The sequence below is a fragment of the Epinephelus fuscoguttatus genome, linkage group LG13 (assembly GCF_011397635.1).
Source record: "Epinephelus fuscoguttatus linkage group LG13, E.fuscoguttatus.final_Chr_v1".
NCBI lineage: Eukaryota > Metazoa > Chordata > Actinopteri > Perciformes > Serranidae > Epinephelus > Epinephelus fuscoguttatus.
Window position 1 is genome coordinate 41194623 of NC_064764.1, and position 16868 is coordinate 41211490.

Below are 16868 nucleotides of genomic sequence, written 5' to 3' on the forward strand. Positions count from 1 at the left end.
CTATGGCCAGCACCCGACTTGCTATTTACCACAGCAGGAGGCTGGCAGCCAGTTATTGGTCCTGACATCCGGCAGCCTGCTGTCGTCATGCAGACGTGGGAATGGTTTCATCAGAGATATGTGTGAAAAACAATAGGCGCCTCTGAGTCGCCTCATCTCTGTCCCGCAGAGACATGTCTATTAAAAAGTAATAACAGTCTGGATGATATGCTGATTTAATTTGGTCTAACTTTAGTAATTATAGGCTACTTGTTTTCATGCAACCACAAGAAAATAATACAACTATTATTCCCCTCCCGCCATCAGAGGGGCAGCTCAGCCAGAGAGGGCAAAGGGCTGTTGTTTGGACAACTTCAGCCTGTCCTCGTGCACGTTCTTGTGCAGCATCATAATTGTCAGTGATGGATGAATGAGTGAGAGACAGCGGCTGTACATCACACCCAGAGGGTTTCCCTCCACAGCAGTTAAAGGCTTCGTCAGGCACAACGAATTTATCTGTCGTTTAACTGTGCTTTGTTTTTGTGACATAATTGATGGTGTCACATAAAAATGTCCTAATTTATTGTTATTTTAAAAACACTGTCAGTATAAAGCAATGTGAAAGCTTCATGTTGTGCTGTGGGATATAAGAGATGAGGACAAAGTGCAGATTGTATCATAACAGTGACAATATTCAAACAAAACCAAGAGAAAGTAAAAACCTGTCACAGAGCGTGAGGCAGCGGTCAGTTTGTGACAGTGTTTGTTGTTGCAGCCTGTTTGTTTTGAATTTTAAAAATAGCTGAAAATCAGATTTTAAAAAATCAATCAGACAAAAATCAATGTGAAGATCTAATCATAAAACGCTCTTTGCAGCAGAAACACTATTTTCTCATTACATTTACAGACTCTGTTTTATTTTTTTGTGAGGCATTTTTCGACCTGCCTGATCTCGTTGCAGGAGGAACCTGTTTACAAATTATGATGAGCAGTGTCGTCTTGCAGCAGCGGAAATAAAATGTGTGTCAAAATCAGTTTTCTACATAAAAAACCTGAAACCTCGACATCTTTCTCAAACAAAGAGGTTCTTATCCCCTTTGTTCATGTCTCTCCTCAGGAGGAAGGTGGACGCAGCTTCTCACAAATGTCATTCTCTGATTACGTCGCACTGTCAATGGACAGATCTGCGCTGCCAGTCAACAGGACGGTCGTCCCTATAGTCTTACCTTTTTAATGCCAAGAGAAAGTCAGTGGAATCATTCAGACAGCCCTGCCAAAATGAAAAAGATTAAATGAACCATGTAAATGTGTTATAGCTGCCCTTGGGAGATATTTACAGATTGGCAGGCTTGGACGTGAGCCTGCTCACAGGGAAAATAATCGTGGGTTAGACTCTGGGGTAAACGTGTTTTCCACAGGGACGAGAATTTCCACAAATGCATCTGTGTGTACTTACATTCAAGGCAACACAGCTTTTTAATTCTTATGGTGATATATCTGCAGTGCAGTGTTTTCTGTGGCATGTGAGCATATTTGTCTGAACCTGCCGTGCCGCTCGATGCACAGCAAATTAAAGCCTCTTGGTTTGTTTGGCCAAATAAGGAGAAGAGAGCGATATGAATAATGCCTGGCTGGCTTTGGGAGCTCTCGGGGTTAGGTCAACACTGTGGAGCTGAGGGAGGATCCTCATCACGGTGTGTTCCTCTGTGATGGGCGTCAGTTACAGCAGCTTCACACCCGCTCAACAGAAGCACGTTAGAAGCATATTTCCACTGACGTGCAAAAGGGATCAGCTTTACTTAGGCCTATTTTGGTGTGAACCAAATGTTCCCTGGGAGGAAGAGGGTTTAGTTTGCTCATACTGCAGCCTTATTATGTTTGCTCAGTTTATTTGCATTTACTTAGAGCACAGAAGAAATCTTGACCACGTGCAGCGCCCAGAGAAAGGATTTGTCAAACACTGATGGGGCCGACGTGATCTGGAGCTAAAATGATTAGTGCAGTGATTCACGACCTGGGATACATGCAGGGCGCACTACTGTCTGCCAGGAGGCACTTGGAAAGATCATGAAGCAGCACAACAAATCTCAAAAATTTGGAGTAGTATTTGATTCAAAGAATATATCCACACATTAATCCAGCTGTAACAGCTCAACACTACATGATGCAGTGATGTAAGAGTGTGTGAAAACTAGTTAGCAAGCGATCACAGAAGTTTAAACACTTGAAAGTGATAGGAAGACAGTTAAAATAGTTGGTTTATGGTATTAGAGGCTAATGATTAGCTGAAAGTACTGACTAACCAGCTCAAATAATTAGCTCAAAGAAATAAATGGTTAAAACAGCTAGCTAATTCCTGCTACACGCTACATGATATTAGCCCGATTCTAGCCCGACGCAGCAACATACAGTGTCGTACGTGATAATCCATCGTTTCATCTCGTGTCACGTGCCATTGTAGACGACAACCAACGCCGCGTCTGGGACGCCTCATGACGTCCCAACAGAAAGTCTAGCATGTTTGATTTTCTTTTTGTCCTCCACGACTTCTCCCGTCACAGCCATCACTTTGACCAATAGGAACACAGAGCGATCTGTTGCCGTGGAAACTGTAGGACAACAACCGCCCAGCCTTTTAGATATTTCCTGTAGGGACGTTAGCACACAGAGTAAAAAGGAAACAACAGAGGCACTTTATCAACCCGCTGAGTACTGCCATTAGCATCAAGCTAAGAGGCTACCAGCTGCATCTCAAACACACCACATTCAAAACAGGACGTCATTTATTATTCCCTCTGTATATTTTTAGATTTTTACTTTTTATCCGCTCCCGTTTGCCTTGATAAAGTTCATGCATCGCGCCGTCATTTCAAACTCAACACAACCATCATTTCAGCTAAGCGAATCCCTTCATTTTCTAAAAAGGCTTTTATTGTGAAACATTTGCAGGAACTTGTTGTGGAGGATTCAGTGACTTGCATGTTTATGTATAGTACTGCTAGGCTGACCAAACGTCCTCTTTTGCCCGGACATGTCCACTTTTCACGTCCCGTCCGGGGCGTCTGGGGTTTTTTTTATAAACTGATGATAATGTACGGTTTTCCATGTGTTTGTGTGTGTGTGTTAGAGTACCCCTGTCGCCCTCTTTAATTTTATTTTCAGCGTTTAATCAAGGCGGAGGTGGGCGGCTGGAGGTCCGAGACTTCAGGTGTTGTCACATAAATAACAGTGCCCAAGCAATAAAGAGGACAGACAATAGGATTTTATTTATTTTTACATTACATTTTTACTGAAAGCTGACCGAATCCGACCTGAGCCCGAATACAATTTATAGCTACATTTTTGACCAAACCCGGCCCGACCCGTCGGGTACGGTCGGGCTCAGATCGCCACACTCTAGTGTGTGGATGTGTCCCCTATTGGGGCCTATCTGAATTTCTGTCTCTGAGAGATTTTGTAATATAACTGAATTATCTATCCATACATATACATTTAAAATATATTAAAATTATAAGGCATCTTTGAGTAAACTGCGAGTATCATTTAAGCAAAGCATTGTGAACACAGTATCTGGGGTTTTTGGAATTTTGATGGGCACTGTTTTTGATAATAAAAATAATCGTTGCGACCCTAATGTAATTGCTGTGTTAACCAGCCTGGCATGAGAGATGTTATAAGAGTGCTGGTGTGACAAATCATTGGAATTTGGCAGAATAAAATTCAGTTTAATGATATTATATTTTTTTTTACCATTTAAACAGTACAAATTTTGGCTAACCAGTTTCTGATGCATGTTGTTTTAAGTTTAAGTTTATTCACTTTATTAATCCCCCTGAGGGGAAATTCAATGTTGTGTTTTGGTGTCTATGCTCATTTTAATAATGTGAACAGAAACAATAAAACAATACTTCTAATCTGCCTCTCTGTGTGTGCATGGTTGGCGAGCACCAGGCAACGTTCACATCACTTTTTTATTGTTTAGCAAAAGTGCAACAGACTGCTCGCTGATTCAGATCGTTCTGATTCAGATTGACATGCTGCTATTGAGCTTTAACAATGGCCCTGTTTACTTTGGGTGTGTCAGTGCGCCATGATTCCAGTGAGTCAGCACGCACGATACCAGGACCTGGATCTGTTTCAGCGAAATGGAATCTAACCATCATTATTGCTGTTAGTTTCATGTGTGTTTGATGAAAAAGGGACGGAGCGGGAAAATCCTGATCAAAAGTTCTGCTGAATCACACTTGTGCATATTTGATTCATCACATTTAATTTGGATTTGAAGGAGCATGTGGTCAAGATCGCCTTGAAGATCTGTGAAGGGCTGAATTGTGCAGCGTGATAGCTTCAGGCTTTACAGGCTGCGACTGAGTGAGCAGCTCAGTGAGAACATAACGGTTCCTGCAGACGTGAGGAGCAGTCAGTCTGCTCTGCAACCGAACCACCACCACTGACACAAAGCAGCTAACCCCTTCTCTTCTTTTACCCACTCTTCCTTCACTCCTTCCTCCTCCCTCTCCTCTTCATTGTCCCAACCGTTAAACAGAAGCAAGACGTTCTCAACCAAGTAAGCCTCAGCCCGTGGGCTCTGCATGCTGTGTGGTGTCTGTGTCAGCAGACTGCATGCACATTCTGTCCACTAACATAACATAACCCCGCCTTATCCGCCACAGATGGTCTGTCGCCCTGCCAGAGGGGAAAAGGCCAGAATTCACAGGGTCGTTGAGTTGAGTGCTACTATGCACTCACCACATGGCAGTGTGTGTGTGTGTGGGGGGGGGGTTTGCAGGAGGTAAATGGAAGGAGCTCAGGAACGTTGACGTGACATGTTGTGCTGTCTGTGTTGCTTTTTTTTTACATTTTCTTTGAACCATCAGGCCTCTGGAGGTTTTATCTGGATGCAGCTTCCAGCATCCTCCAGTCTGCCTCTGCTAACTGTCACAAGACGGTTCACTTCAAAATCAAACATACGTAGCTTTCCTCTCACCTGTGGAGCTATTTATGAATCTAGATGGTTTTGGTGCAAGTGTTGGAGATATGGGCCGTAGAGATATCTGCTCTCTCTCAATATACAATGGATCTAGATGACACATGACTCAGTTATTCAAGATAATCCACAGACTTTGTTGTGAGCAGTTTCATGCAGGAACTATTTTCCTTTTTCCGAAATACACCCGCCAACTGAATCATCACGCAGAAGGAAGGAGGAGATGAAGATATGCATTAAATGGAGAGGTATCAGAGCGAGAGGGCTGCCTTGGTCAGGCGCCCCGTGCAGTTGGGGGTTCGGTGCCTTGCTTAGGGGAGGAAAACTGGGACCTCTCCAGCTACCAGTCTACGAGTGTTGATTTCGTTGAGGAAAGTCACGAAAATATTTCATCAACAACCTTTTTCTGTGATGAAAACAAGATGATGACGAGCTAAAAATAGATCTTGATTATAAAAATCTATGTTTCATTTTTGTTGACAAGACGAGATGAAAATGGTCCTGGTGGACTGTCAAACATTAAAAGCCGAGAACGGCCGTGCTTGTAATTATCTTCAAATGCAGCATGTGCGACAGGCTGGTAAACTCCAGTAAATAGTCTGCACCAGGATGTTTGGGTTGGTGCAAGTTGTGAGCTGTAACTCAGCAGTAAATAATCAGCCGTGTGTGTCTGACTGTGGATGGTGGAGCTGCTGAATGGATTTGTGGAGTTTGTTAGCTGCAGCGGTGGCTGTTAGCAGCTAGCTCCGCTCGCAGCCTTCACAGCTTCACCCCGCAGGACTCCACTCAGTCCGGACTGGAGAAGGTTTGTGGGTCGATGGTGTTTGACAGGCAGGTAGGAGGCTCAGTTATCTGTGAGTGTAGCTGTGCTGTAAGTCAACAGTCTGAACTCAGATCAGTTTTCTCTGGTGATTCGGTTGGTGGGTGTAGTTAGGTAGAAAGAAAATAGTTGGTGTGTGAAACTGCAGCAACAAGGTCTGTGGATTATCTTGAGTAACCAGGTCATGATTCCTGTACAGAGACATTGATGTTGAGTTTTGAGCTCCACAAGTTGAGTATCATCAGGTTCTGTTATACTGGAGAGAAGTTAGACATCACTACGGCCCATATCTCCAACACTCTGCAGCTCACACCTAAACTGTCTACACTGATAAACAGCTCTACAGGGAAGAGGTAAACTATGTGTTTTTAATTTTGGCGTAAACTGTCTCTTTAAAGAGATACCCTGTGGTCAGCTGACCGGTCTGACCTTTAAAATGTTGCTGTAAAATCTATTGTAAATGTTTTCTCTTTAATTGTTTCAAACCATATTGTCATTCAGCTTCAGAAACTGCTGACATTTCACCCCAAACCAACGCTGCAGACCTTCATTTCAGGGCCTACATCTAAAAGTCCATCACATCTCTCTGCTTTCTTGTTGTAATAAAATCTGTGTCCATCGGTGGTTGGTGTAAACCTCACTCACATGTGTGCCTCAGTAATGTTGTTAACCCGTTTGCTCTTTCCCTCCCTGTGCAGCCCATTGATTATGAGGGCTTCCAGCTCTTCATGACCACTTACCTGGAGAATGACATCCCAGAGGAGCTGTGTCAGCACCTCTTCACCTCCTTCAAGAGCAAAACAGGAGGCTGCTCTCCCGACCAGTCTCGGGCAGGAACAAGCTTACTGGGTAGGTTGCTTACTGCATCTTTCAACAGCACTGATCACATCATTCACAGAGACATAACCCATGGCTTTCAGTATTGTTGGATGGGAGGTTTTTAACAAGGGTCAATCTATGCTTTTTCCATAATCTTCATTTAATATAATTGACAGAATGTTCTTCTGTTGGCCTCATATTTAATCCAGAGTATTAAGGACTACATTTACTTGGCGTCGTTGAGGATCTTTGATTTGCAATTAAGCCAATCAAGATTATTATGGTATGGATTCAAATGTAGCAGATTCACCAGTAACACGTTCGTTCTGTGATCTCTACTCCTTTTAAGTGTAATAAAAAAATGGGTTTCAACATTAGGAGTGCTGTTAACGCAGAATTCTCACCCTACCTATGATATGTAACTTAGAAATAGAAACATCAGAAATGTTTTGCCTCCTTTCAGTTGGCAGAAGTGAACATTTCGTCATACTCAACATTTGCTGTTTTGGTTTGGAGACAGTTGGAGAACAGTTAGATACAAAATAGGACGTAGGCTCTACCGGATGAGTTTTGTCCTCGGCAACTGTCATGTTGCTCCCAAATTGTGTACAGACATTTAGGCATTCTGTCTCAGATGACTTGAAAAATAGCCAGGTTATAACAAAATAAAAAACTATCACATTTTACTGTTAATCTTGTAACCGCTGAGAATATTATGACCAGTTAAGCATGTAGCCCAAGTCTATAGGTTTATTTTGCTACTCTTCACCAACAGGTGCTGGTGGGACAACCCAGTTTCACTCCCAAGTCGTTGAATACCAGCGCTTGGTCAGTGACTTCTAGCGTCAGACACCGATTAAAAAAACCCGTCCTTTCACATCTGCATGATATGCAGCCTGTCGCAGTTATTGTTAAATGGTGCCTGGTGGCATCAGGGTTGAAACACAGTGGGACAACAACTAAAGTTAACGCTGCAGAAGTCCAGGTAGGGCGGGCAAGAGGGGCTGTGCTGGGTCCAACAAGCACCGACCTTTACTCAGGAGGCCGGTGTTTGCTTCCCATAAGATTTTAAAGACAAACCCTGTTCTGTTTTTCTAAACCCAACCACATGTGTATTTTATTAAAGGGAAATTTCGGTTTATTTCAACCTGTCTCCTATCGTCCTAAATTTGTTTCAAGTGACTAGTGACATAAAAATAATAGTTAGCGTGTTAGCCGTTAGCCTAGATACTGCCGGGGCAAATAGTAGCGTCAGACCTGTTAAAACGTAAGTGACGTGTTTGTTTGCCATCTAGCTCTGCTTTCCAAAGCGCGGCCGAAATATATCTGGCGAGCTCTAGATAAAGCCCAGCTGGATACTACTCCAGATGGAGATGTCTTGTCCTCGGTCACATCCAGACCTTGAAAATAAGGCTGCAACCGGTCCCATTCCTTGCAACAGAGGCATTCCTCTTCTGTGGGCACTGGGGCACAGCATTCACAGGTACACCACCAATCTCCAGAGCTACGCAGCCTTGCAGCAGCCATTCCTCCTCTCTCGTCCTCTACCTGTTGCGCCTCTCTCTCTCTCCTCCTCCATTCTTCAATTTCACGAAGCTCTTCGTCAGTGTATTCTGGCTCAAATAAATAAGGGCGGCCATCAAACTCTGCAAAATCAAATTCCTCCTCCATAAAGTCCAAGTCTGGCAAAAAGTCAGCCATTATTCTATAAATCTTTCATAAAATAAATGAATGAACTTTTCAGGCTACTGTCCAGTTCTGCCTTCCAGCTGTTGCTGCTTGTTCTCGCGATATTTCGGCCGTGCTTTGGAAAGCAGAGCTAAATGGTAAACAAACATGGCAGCACACCGGTAAGGTAAGACAACACGTTTACATGTCGTTTTCTATATGTTCTCTGACATTTATCCTAACGATATGAGGCGGTCTTTGTGGAAAAAAGCTTGTTTAGTGGACTAACTTTGCACTTGAAGGTTGCCCGTTCACTTACGTTTTAACAGGTCTGACGCTACTATGCGCCCCGGCTGTATCTAGGCTAACAGCTAACATGCTAACTATTATTTTTATGTCACTAGTCACTTGAAACAAATTTAGGACGATAGGAGACAGGTTGAAATAAACCGAAATTTCCCTTGAAAATGACATCAAGTCAGGTAGTTGTGCTGACATAGTGCTTTTAATTTGAAAGAGACTGTATGTAAACTGTACATTTCCTGTGAAAACAGAAGTGTATTTTGAAAACAGACAATGCATGTAACAGGCTGAATTTGACACGGCGTCCCAGAACGTCAACAACCAACACACCCAGGGTACCTTGGACGCCATATGTGGACGTGGAAAGTCCATGACCAAACGTGGACATGTGACGAGGTCACAGTGAGGGTGAGTTGGTTGGAAGCTAGCCAGTGATGCAAGTAACACCGTCCCAACAGTGTCACTGTGGAAACATTGTGCCCAGCCTGCAGCCCCCCGGTGATAAACCCTCCTTTAGCATTGTTAACTATGTTATCACTGTTAACGCTGTCAGCAGTGTCAGAACGGCTAATGGTGCTAACATGATGTGCAGTGCAGACAGCAAGCCTGCCTTCTGGAAGCTAAAGAGACGTGATGGATGTGAAACAACAGTGCCGGTGCTAACAGTGCTAACTGCTTTTAGAAATCCTCCGGTGATAGGTGGCACACATAAAAACTTTTTTATAGATTTATTGCATCTGCTGACGTCTCAGAGGTGAAACATCTCTGCCTCTCCATTCCGTATTTGTACTGTTCATACAAAACAACAAGGCTGCCATGAGCAGACGGTGTAAAAGGGGCAAGTGATTTAACTGCTCCTGATTTACTGCAGTGTTTTTTCTTTCTCGTCACCTTTGACCTTTTCTGTCTCTGTCCACACAATGCCAGGTCAGAGCAAAGCCAGACTTAGACCATTTAACAGTGACATGAAAATAGTTTGTTTAGTTTGTCTGCAATCTTTTTTTGGGTTGAGAACAAAGATTAGTGTCTACTCACTGTAATGCATGTGCAGTTCATGTGTTAGTCATGGCCGCAGCAGTTAAGTTGTCAGGCACATAGACATCAGCTGTAGACTTTGCAAAGGGTAAAAGTTCAGCAAAACAGAGTGTGACTCGAAGCATCTGTAGGACATCAGGGTTTTCTTTGTGTCTGCAGAATCACTCTGACACCAGAGATAATCATGTGGACTTCTGTTTTAATGCACACATTAGTCCATCTCATAACGACGCTCTTTCTTTACTCTAAAAAGAGACAGACGGGGTTATTCACCAAAATCTGATTACATGAGGACTTCACACCGACCAGATCTGAAGACCGAATCTTCAGGTGTTGATCACTGTCACCCTGCTCCAGGTGCAAACTGTGTGAGCCTCGGTCCGTCCATGTGAGTGCTGTGTGGGCCGTCATGTCCTCAGTGCGGAGCAGCTGAGGAGACAGATGGACTGTTGAATTAGAAATCTATTTCTGTGGTGAAATACTTGTGGAAGTAAGAGGCAACAAGTGTAGAGAGGCTGAATGTGAGTGAGTGGTTTTGGGTCGCGGCGTTGGTGCCGAGACTCACAGTGTCTCAGATCAGTTTGTGACGTCTCTGCTGTGTCGTCTGTCTTCACTGTGAGTTTTCTAATGAATGTAGAGCTGGCAGTAAAGACATCTTTTCTGTCTCTTCTGTCTCATGTATCCTCCCTTCAGAGGGTCTTTAAAACTGAAAGGTGCCCTGTGGAGTTTACTTAACAATAAACAAATGTTCAAGTGTTATTAACTAAAAGATATTGTTTGTATCCTTGAAGTCTAACAAATAAAGATGCAGTTAATGAGGAAAGTTTTAGGGCTACGACTAACACGTGTTCATTAGCGTCTACTGTGACAGTTGATTCATGAATTAACTGATCAATTGAGGAAAAGCAGAGGGGCCCCAGGACAGAGCCATACCGCCAAATGTAATACTGCAAATAGAAATAAAGTTTTCTTTGACTAAAGTGGTCCTGACTGAAATAGTAACAATGGTGACTGTAACTTTCTAGAGCTTGGTGCAGCATCTTTAAAGCCCCTACAAGGAACTTTCATTTTGAGTTGATTTTGCCGACCCTGTGGACAAAAGCGGTAGTGTTTTGCCGGAATGAAGCATTTCCCATGAGTTCTAGCGCATATTGTCATAAAGACGCCTACCTGGCTCGCACGTGTTTGTTTTGGGGATGCATGAAACAACAAGACGGGAAAACTTTGCCCCCGCTCCTATCGGGGATCCCAGCTCACCTCTGCTGCGCCCCAGCTCCACCTCTCCGGCATAAGCGCCACTGCTGCCGGGGTAAACGCAGCTGAAGGCCTGTTTGGCGAGCACTTCCACGGCTTCTTGGACTGAGTATGGAGCGGTGCCTCGCCTCTTTATTTCTCGGCACTCGCTGGACTCTGTCGACGCCTGGCTGGTACCTGTCATCGGCTCGGATGAGGTGTTCCAGCCCCGCGGCCCCTGCTCTCCTCGTCCCCGCTGGTGCGAGGTGAATCTGCGCAACCTGCGGCCTCTGTGTGTGGCTCCCCGGCCAGCTAACGCCGTGGACCCGCCAGCTCCTGCCAGGATTGGGCTGGTAAATGCTAGATCGCTAGTGAACAAAACGTTTATCCTGAAGGATTTCCTGACTTCCCGAGGATTGGATTTTCTCTGTGTGACTGAGACGTGGCTGACTGTTGGTGAGTCCAGTGCTTTCACAGAACTTTCACCCGATGATTGCTGCATTTTAACTCCCCGCGGACGTCGGGTCGAGGAGGAGGAATAGCGACTATTTATAGAGTCACTATAAATGTAAGCAGCTAGGTAAGATGACGTGTGCCGTCTGAGTGCCGTAAATCGTTTCGTCCTGGAAGCGACCTGGGGCGGACCCGGAGACAGTTTCCTAAAGGTATGGATATACACTATATAGAAATAGCTTATCTTCACACCGATGGTCTCATTTGCTGTTGTAGGTCACGCACAGACATCAGCAGAAACCAGAGACTTTTGCATATCCAGTTAAAAGTTTCTTGTAGCGGCTTTAAGTTCTTTGTCTTAACCAGTTTGCCATCACAGCAGTTCAGTTGTCTAGAAAATGTTGGCACTGTACGCTTCTGCAAACCTCACATACATTACATTTGTAGGTTTCGTACGAATCATATCAACATTTCTAAAGTCACATAGTGAATGAGCTGACTTCGTCACAGGGAGGTGGAGGTGATGGTGGAAGGTGCGTCACATAAGCGAGACACCTGCCAAGCTGCAGACCACAGAGCAGGTTGGAGACAAACCAACAACAGAACCACTTGTGTAGCGGGTCATCGCTGTGTTCCCAGCGGCTTCTTAGACACAAGACTCAGTTGTTTTTTTACCAAGATTATGTAGATATATATTTACAGCTCATTCTATGATCAGGAGAACACAACAAGTAATATTTTCAGGGTATTATACACTAAAGAAAACAGACTTATTATCTTATATTTAATTTCTGCCAGTGTATCCCCGTAAAGCTCACACACTGGTCCTTTAAGTGGTTGGTGAGGATTCTGTGTGTTTAGGTTCTCAGAGGGAGCTCACTGACACAGCCTGCACTGACACCTGCTGGAGATCTTGTGTAACATGATGTGAGCTAGTCTGGATGCAGCTGCTCACTGTGCTGACTAAATCCTGTGGTATCATCTGGGCCCAGATGTTCAGGAGTGATCTGATCGCATTGGATCTTGTTTATTATTCATTTATTTGGATCCCCATCAGCCACTACTGAGCTGGCAACTACTCTTCCTGGGTCAACACAAGCAAACATGACATCATGTTGTAAAACAAATATATAATTAAAAAACCAAGGCAGACAGGATCAGAGTACAATAAAAAGACAGGAAAATATTAATCTAAAACAAACAAACAAACCAAACCAATAAATTAAGCACAATAAAACTAATAATGACAATAAATACAATGACAAAAATATCCTCACTAGATCTAAATTGTAAAAAAAAAAAAAAAAAAAAAGGAAACAATAATTTTACAGCTCTCAGTCACAGTAGTGCTGCTGAAAACAGCATCTACTGTGACTGAGAGAATGAAAAGACCAGGAGAGTTTCACATTAATGTTCATACAGTCAGATATTATCATGAGATGGGCTGGTGTCCTGTGACATGATGTCATCATGTCACATGTGCGTTGTCTGGATCAGTTCTTGAAAATGGGTTTTTCAACAGGAAAAAAAAATTCTGTGTTTCTGGAGTCACATTAGATCGGTGGATCCTCACTTGTCCAGCCACAGAGTCAGTCATTAGTTCAAGGTCCACACAGTTTAATATTTTTAGCTTCATACTTGTATTTGGCCATGTCGTCAAGCTGGTTAGCTGTCTCTGTCAAGTAGCTGTCTGCTAGTTTCTTACTCTACAGCAGGAAACAGCACTTCAAACGTGCCAGAAATCACTGTACTTCAGAATAAAGTGCTTCTTTTACAAACTTGACACGTAAGCGAGTCACTTGTGCTCCATTCAGAGTGGACCCACGACCCACCAGTTGGGAACCACTGCATTAGATCATGTAATCACAGTCTTGGTTTTGGCTTAAACCTTCAGTGGAACTTTTTAGTAGGATGGGGATACTCTGATGCAAAATAACATTTGCAGAAAAAGACTCCCGCACATTGTGTAACCTGCAAAAATAATGATTTTAATGCTGCAAACCCTGATGCCTGATGATAAAGGTCTAGTCACCTCAACATTGCAGCAGCATTAAAATCCTTATTTCTGCAAGTTACACAGTGTGCAGGAGTCTTTTCTACACGTTTTATTCTTCTCGTCCTCCCCTACGCACCGGTTTGAAAACAGACGTGGGAAGTATTCCTTCGTTTAGGGGCATTACGGTGACTGAAACAAATGTCAAATCTGCCCTCACCTGCAGGAGTAATGATTGTGACAGCATTTCATTAAACATAATTCTGCATTTACAGTGTGTATAAATATGTGTCTGAAGCCTTTCTTGTGTCCGTGGAAAAAATCCTCAGGGAAACACTGTGGTTTGGAAATTTGCCTGTGTGTGAACCCTGTATGACTCTTTTTAATGTCACTGGTGATGTAGATTATTTTATTTTTTCTTCATGTCTGAAGCTTCCAGTAGGATATGGCTATAAAATTAAAAATATTGCCTCCAGGACGACTATAAGGAACGTTTCATGATATGTTTCTGCTCGCTGACAAACAGAGTCTATGTTTATGTCCACTGATGAAACATTTTGAGGTAGAAACATTTTTGCTCTGGCCGAGGATAAAACCAGGCTCTTACTGTGATATATGCACTTAATTTATTCTCCTACTGATTACCTTCTTGTCTTGAGCCCCTGTGGTTTCTGTACACAGTGTCTGTTCGTATATACAGAACATAAAGATTACCTTCTCTTGGCTGATGTTCACTCATTCTTGCTGCGTCTGCCACTGTCTGTTTTTTCCCCTCGAAACAATGACTGACCACAGAGGCCCGCTCCATTGACGCAGGCATCTCTATTCAGACTGAAGTGGCCTGTGCCCCCATTACAGGTACCTGAGCAGGCCGAGTTGCCCGCATCATCAGGGTGATGTCATCTTAATGGGACGAGAGTCCTGCTGGCTATAACCTCCTGCTCCCTTTTTGCTGTGCTCTTGTTGTGCTGGTGTGAGCTGATGGTATTTTGCCTGTGGATCAGTGGATGATTTGATGTTTTGGATGCTTTGTTTTTTCTGCTTCCTGTTTCTCTCTGCAGAGTTTTTTGGTATTTGTGGTGAAGTATTTCTACAGTGTTTATTTATGTTGCTGCTTCCAATTAACCGACTCTCTGTGCTTCTCAAATCCCCTCCCGTCGTGCTCCAGTGTTTCCATAACTTCTGTCCGACTCATTGGTCCCTTCTGTCTCTCTGTCTCTCTTATTTTATATCCGCACCTTCAGGGATGAACGGGAAGAGCATCCTGTCTGCGATGGGCCGACACACGCCAGAGCACTCCAGTGTGATGAGCACAGCGGGCTCAGGAGCCACCACCTCCCCTTGTTCATCTCGCTCCTCCTCGCAGCGTTCAGGGACAGGGGCCCACACACCTGGGGGGCCCCACCGATCCCCCTGCACCCAGGTCAAAACCTCAGAGGGCAGCAGCAGCAATGCACTGACTCCCAACGCTGGTCCTGCCAGGTCACCGGTGTCCCCCAAACTCTCATCAGGTGAGTTTAGAGACGCTGAGATGAGACTGGAAGAGATTAGTGTCAGCTGGAGATGGTGTTTCAGCTGATTCAATCTCACTTTAGTTTTATTCATAAAGCCTAATATCACATATCACAGTTTGTGTCAGAGGGCTTTACAACATCCAAATCCTCAGAGCGGACACTCCAAATAAACTTGACTGTCAGTGTATCAATTACTCACCTGAACCGATGAACTCTCACGTGACCGTGGTCAACGGAGAATCCAAAAACAGGGGAAACTCTACCAGCCTGCCTCAAGTGTGTTATTTTGGGACTTTGGTGAATCCAAACTAACCAGAGCTGTCATGGACGTTTTGACGGGCAGGTGCTAAAGTGGGAAAAAGGGCATCTCTTCTATAATTTTATTTTTGTTTCCACACATGAAGTGCTGGTGAAAAAAAAGTTTGCATGCAGTGCATCTTGCTGGGAGGTTCGCGTCTGCCAGCACCAGAGGGTTTCTTGAGGCCTCAGTACACACACTACATTTGGTCCCAGCTTACAAGACGAGGTGTCTTAAGATCTATACTATACACGCCTCGCAGCTGCTACACATACACACTGTCAATTTTTACATTTGTCCTTTATTCATAACAGCCAACAGCAAAGAAAACAATGTCACACCGTGCACACTGTAATGGTCTACAAAGTAAATAAACATCACAATCAAGAAATCTACACACAAAGTTGAAAAATTCTGTTCTCTGAAAGGAAGTAGGAACAAAGGGAATAATAATGATAAACTGAAATATCATTACAGATGAAGTTCTTTTAATGATACGTTTTAAATGAAAATGTAAAAAAGGGGAAAAGAAGAAAGTAAAATTAAATAATAGCCGAACACACAATATGCAGTTTAATTTCAGATATCTGATACACTTTTTTTTAAATGATATTAAACAACTTGTGTGCTTTTATTCCTTTTTATTTTGGGTACAATTCAAATTCATTTAATAGAAAAAATTTGGGGGATCTGGTATATAGTTACATTACAACAGAGTTCATTATTTTAGTTTTGCAAGAGACATTTTTAGCAAATATAATATTGTCTCTAGAGACAGAGGCTGGAAGAGATGACACATTTTGTTTTATCTTATCTAGGGCTGCACGATATGGGATTTTTCACCGATATTGTATATGCTGAAGTATAACAACTCATTCGACCAATTACTGATATCGATATGTCCACTTATTTCCCTCCTAATTTCAGTGATCATCACCAAGTCTCTTCTGTAGTGGATTAACATCATATTATACACACAGACTCTTATGGTGACGGCCCACCAGCAGATGGAGACATGAAATACTGTTCAGTGTCTGTGATATTCAGTCATTGTGCTAAATAAGAAAAAGCATGTTGGCCGATTCTGATAGTTCATTTTAAAGCTGGTATTATCGCGCATCCCTAGTTTTATCCATTTGTGAATATCAAGCCAAAATGTAAAGCCTTAACTCATGGAAGAGGACCTAACTTGTAATACAGATGTAAACGGCTCATGTTAAGGTCACCAGAACTCAGCAGTTCTCATTTCCACGTGCTTATAAACTACACTGAACAAAAATATAAACGCAACACTTTTGTTTTTGCTTCCATTTTTCATGAGCTGAACTCAAAGATCTAAAACATTTTCTGTATACACAAAAGACCATTTCTCACAAATATTGTTCACAAATCTGTCTAAATCTGTGTTAGTGAGCACTTCTCCTTTGCCGAGATAATCCATCCCACCTCACAGGTGTGGCATATCAAGATGCTGATTAGACAGCATGATTATTGCACAGGTGTGCCTTAGGCTGGCCACAATAAAAGGCCACTCTGAAATGTGCAGTTTTATCACACCGCACAATGCCACAGATGTCGCAAGTTTTGAGGAAGCATGCAATTGGCATGCTGACTGCCAGAATGTCCACCAGAGCTGTTGCCTGTGAATTGAATGTTCATTTCTCTACCATAAGCCGTCTCCAAAGGCGTTTCAGACAATTTGGCAGTACATCCAACCGGCCTCACAACCACAGACCACGCGTAACCACACCAGCCCAGGACCTCCA

General features: G+C 43.3%; 1 protein-coding gene across 4 annotated transcripts in view; it reads left to right on the forward strand.

Moving 5' to 3' along the window:
- Nucleotides 1-16868, forward strand: part of LOC125899304 (diacylglycerol kinase beta) — a 180393-nt gene that overhangs the window by 45196 nt on the left and 118329 nt on the right. The window contains exons 4-7 of one of the 4 annotated variants that reach the window (XM_049593495.1): nucleotides 4526-4546; nucleotides 6485-6635; nucleotides 14086-14148; nucleotides 14535-14801. In XM_049593495.1, the coding sequence (XP_049449452.1) occupies nucleotides 4526-4546; nucleotides 6485-6635; nucleotides 14086-14148; nucleotides 14535-14801 (502 nt within the window). The remainder of the gene's footprint in view (nucleotides 1-4525; nucleotides 4547-6484; nucleotides 6636-14085; nucleotides 14149-14534; nucleotides 14802-16868) is intronic. The other 3 variants (XM_049593496.1, XM_049593497.1, XM_049593498.1) reach the window with 3 other exon arrangements.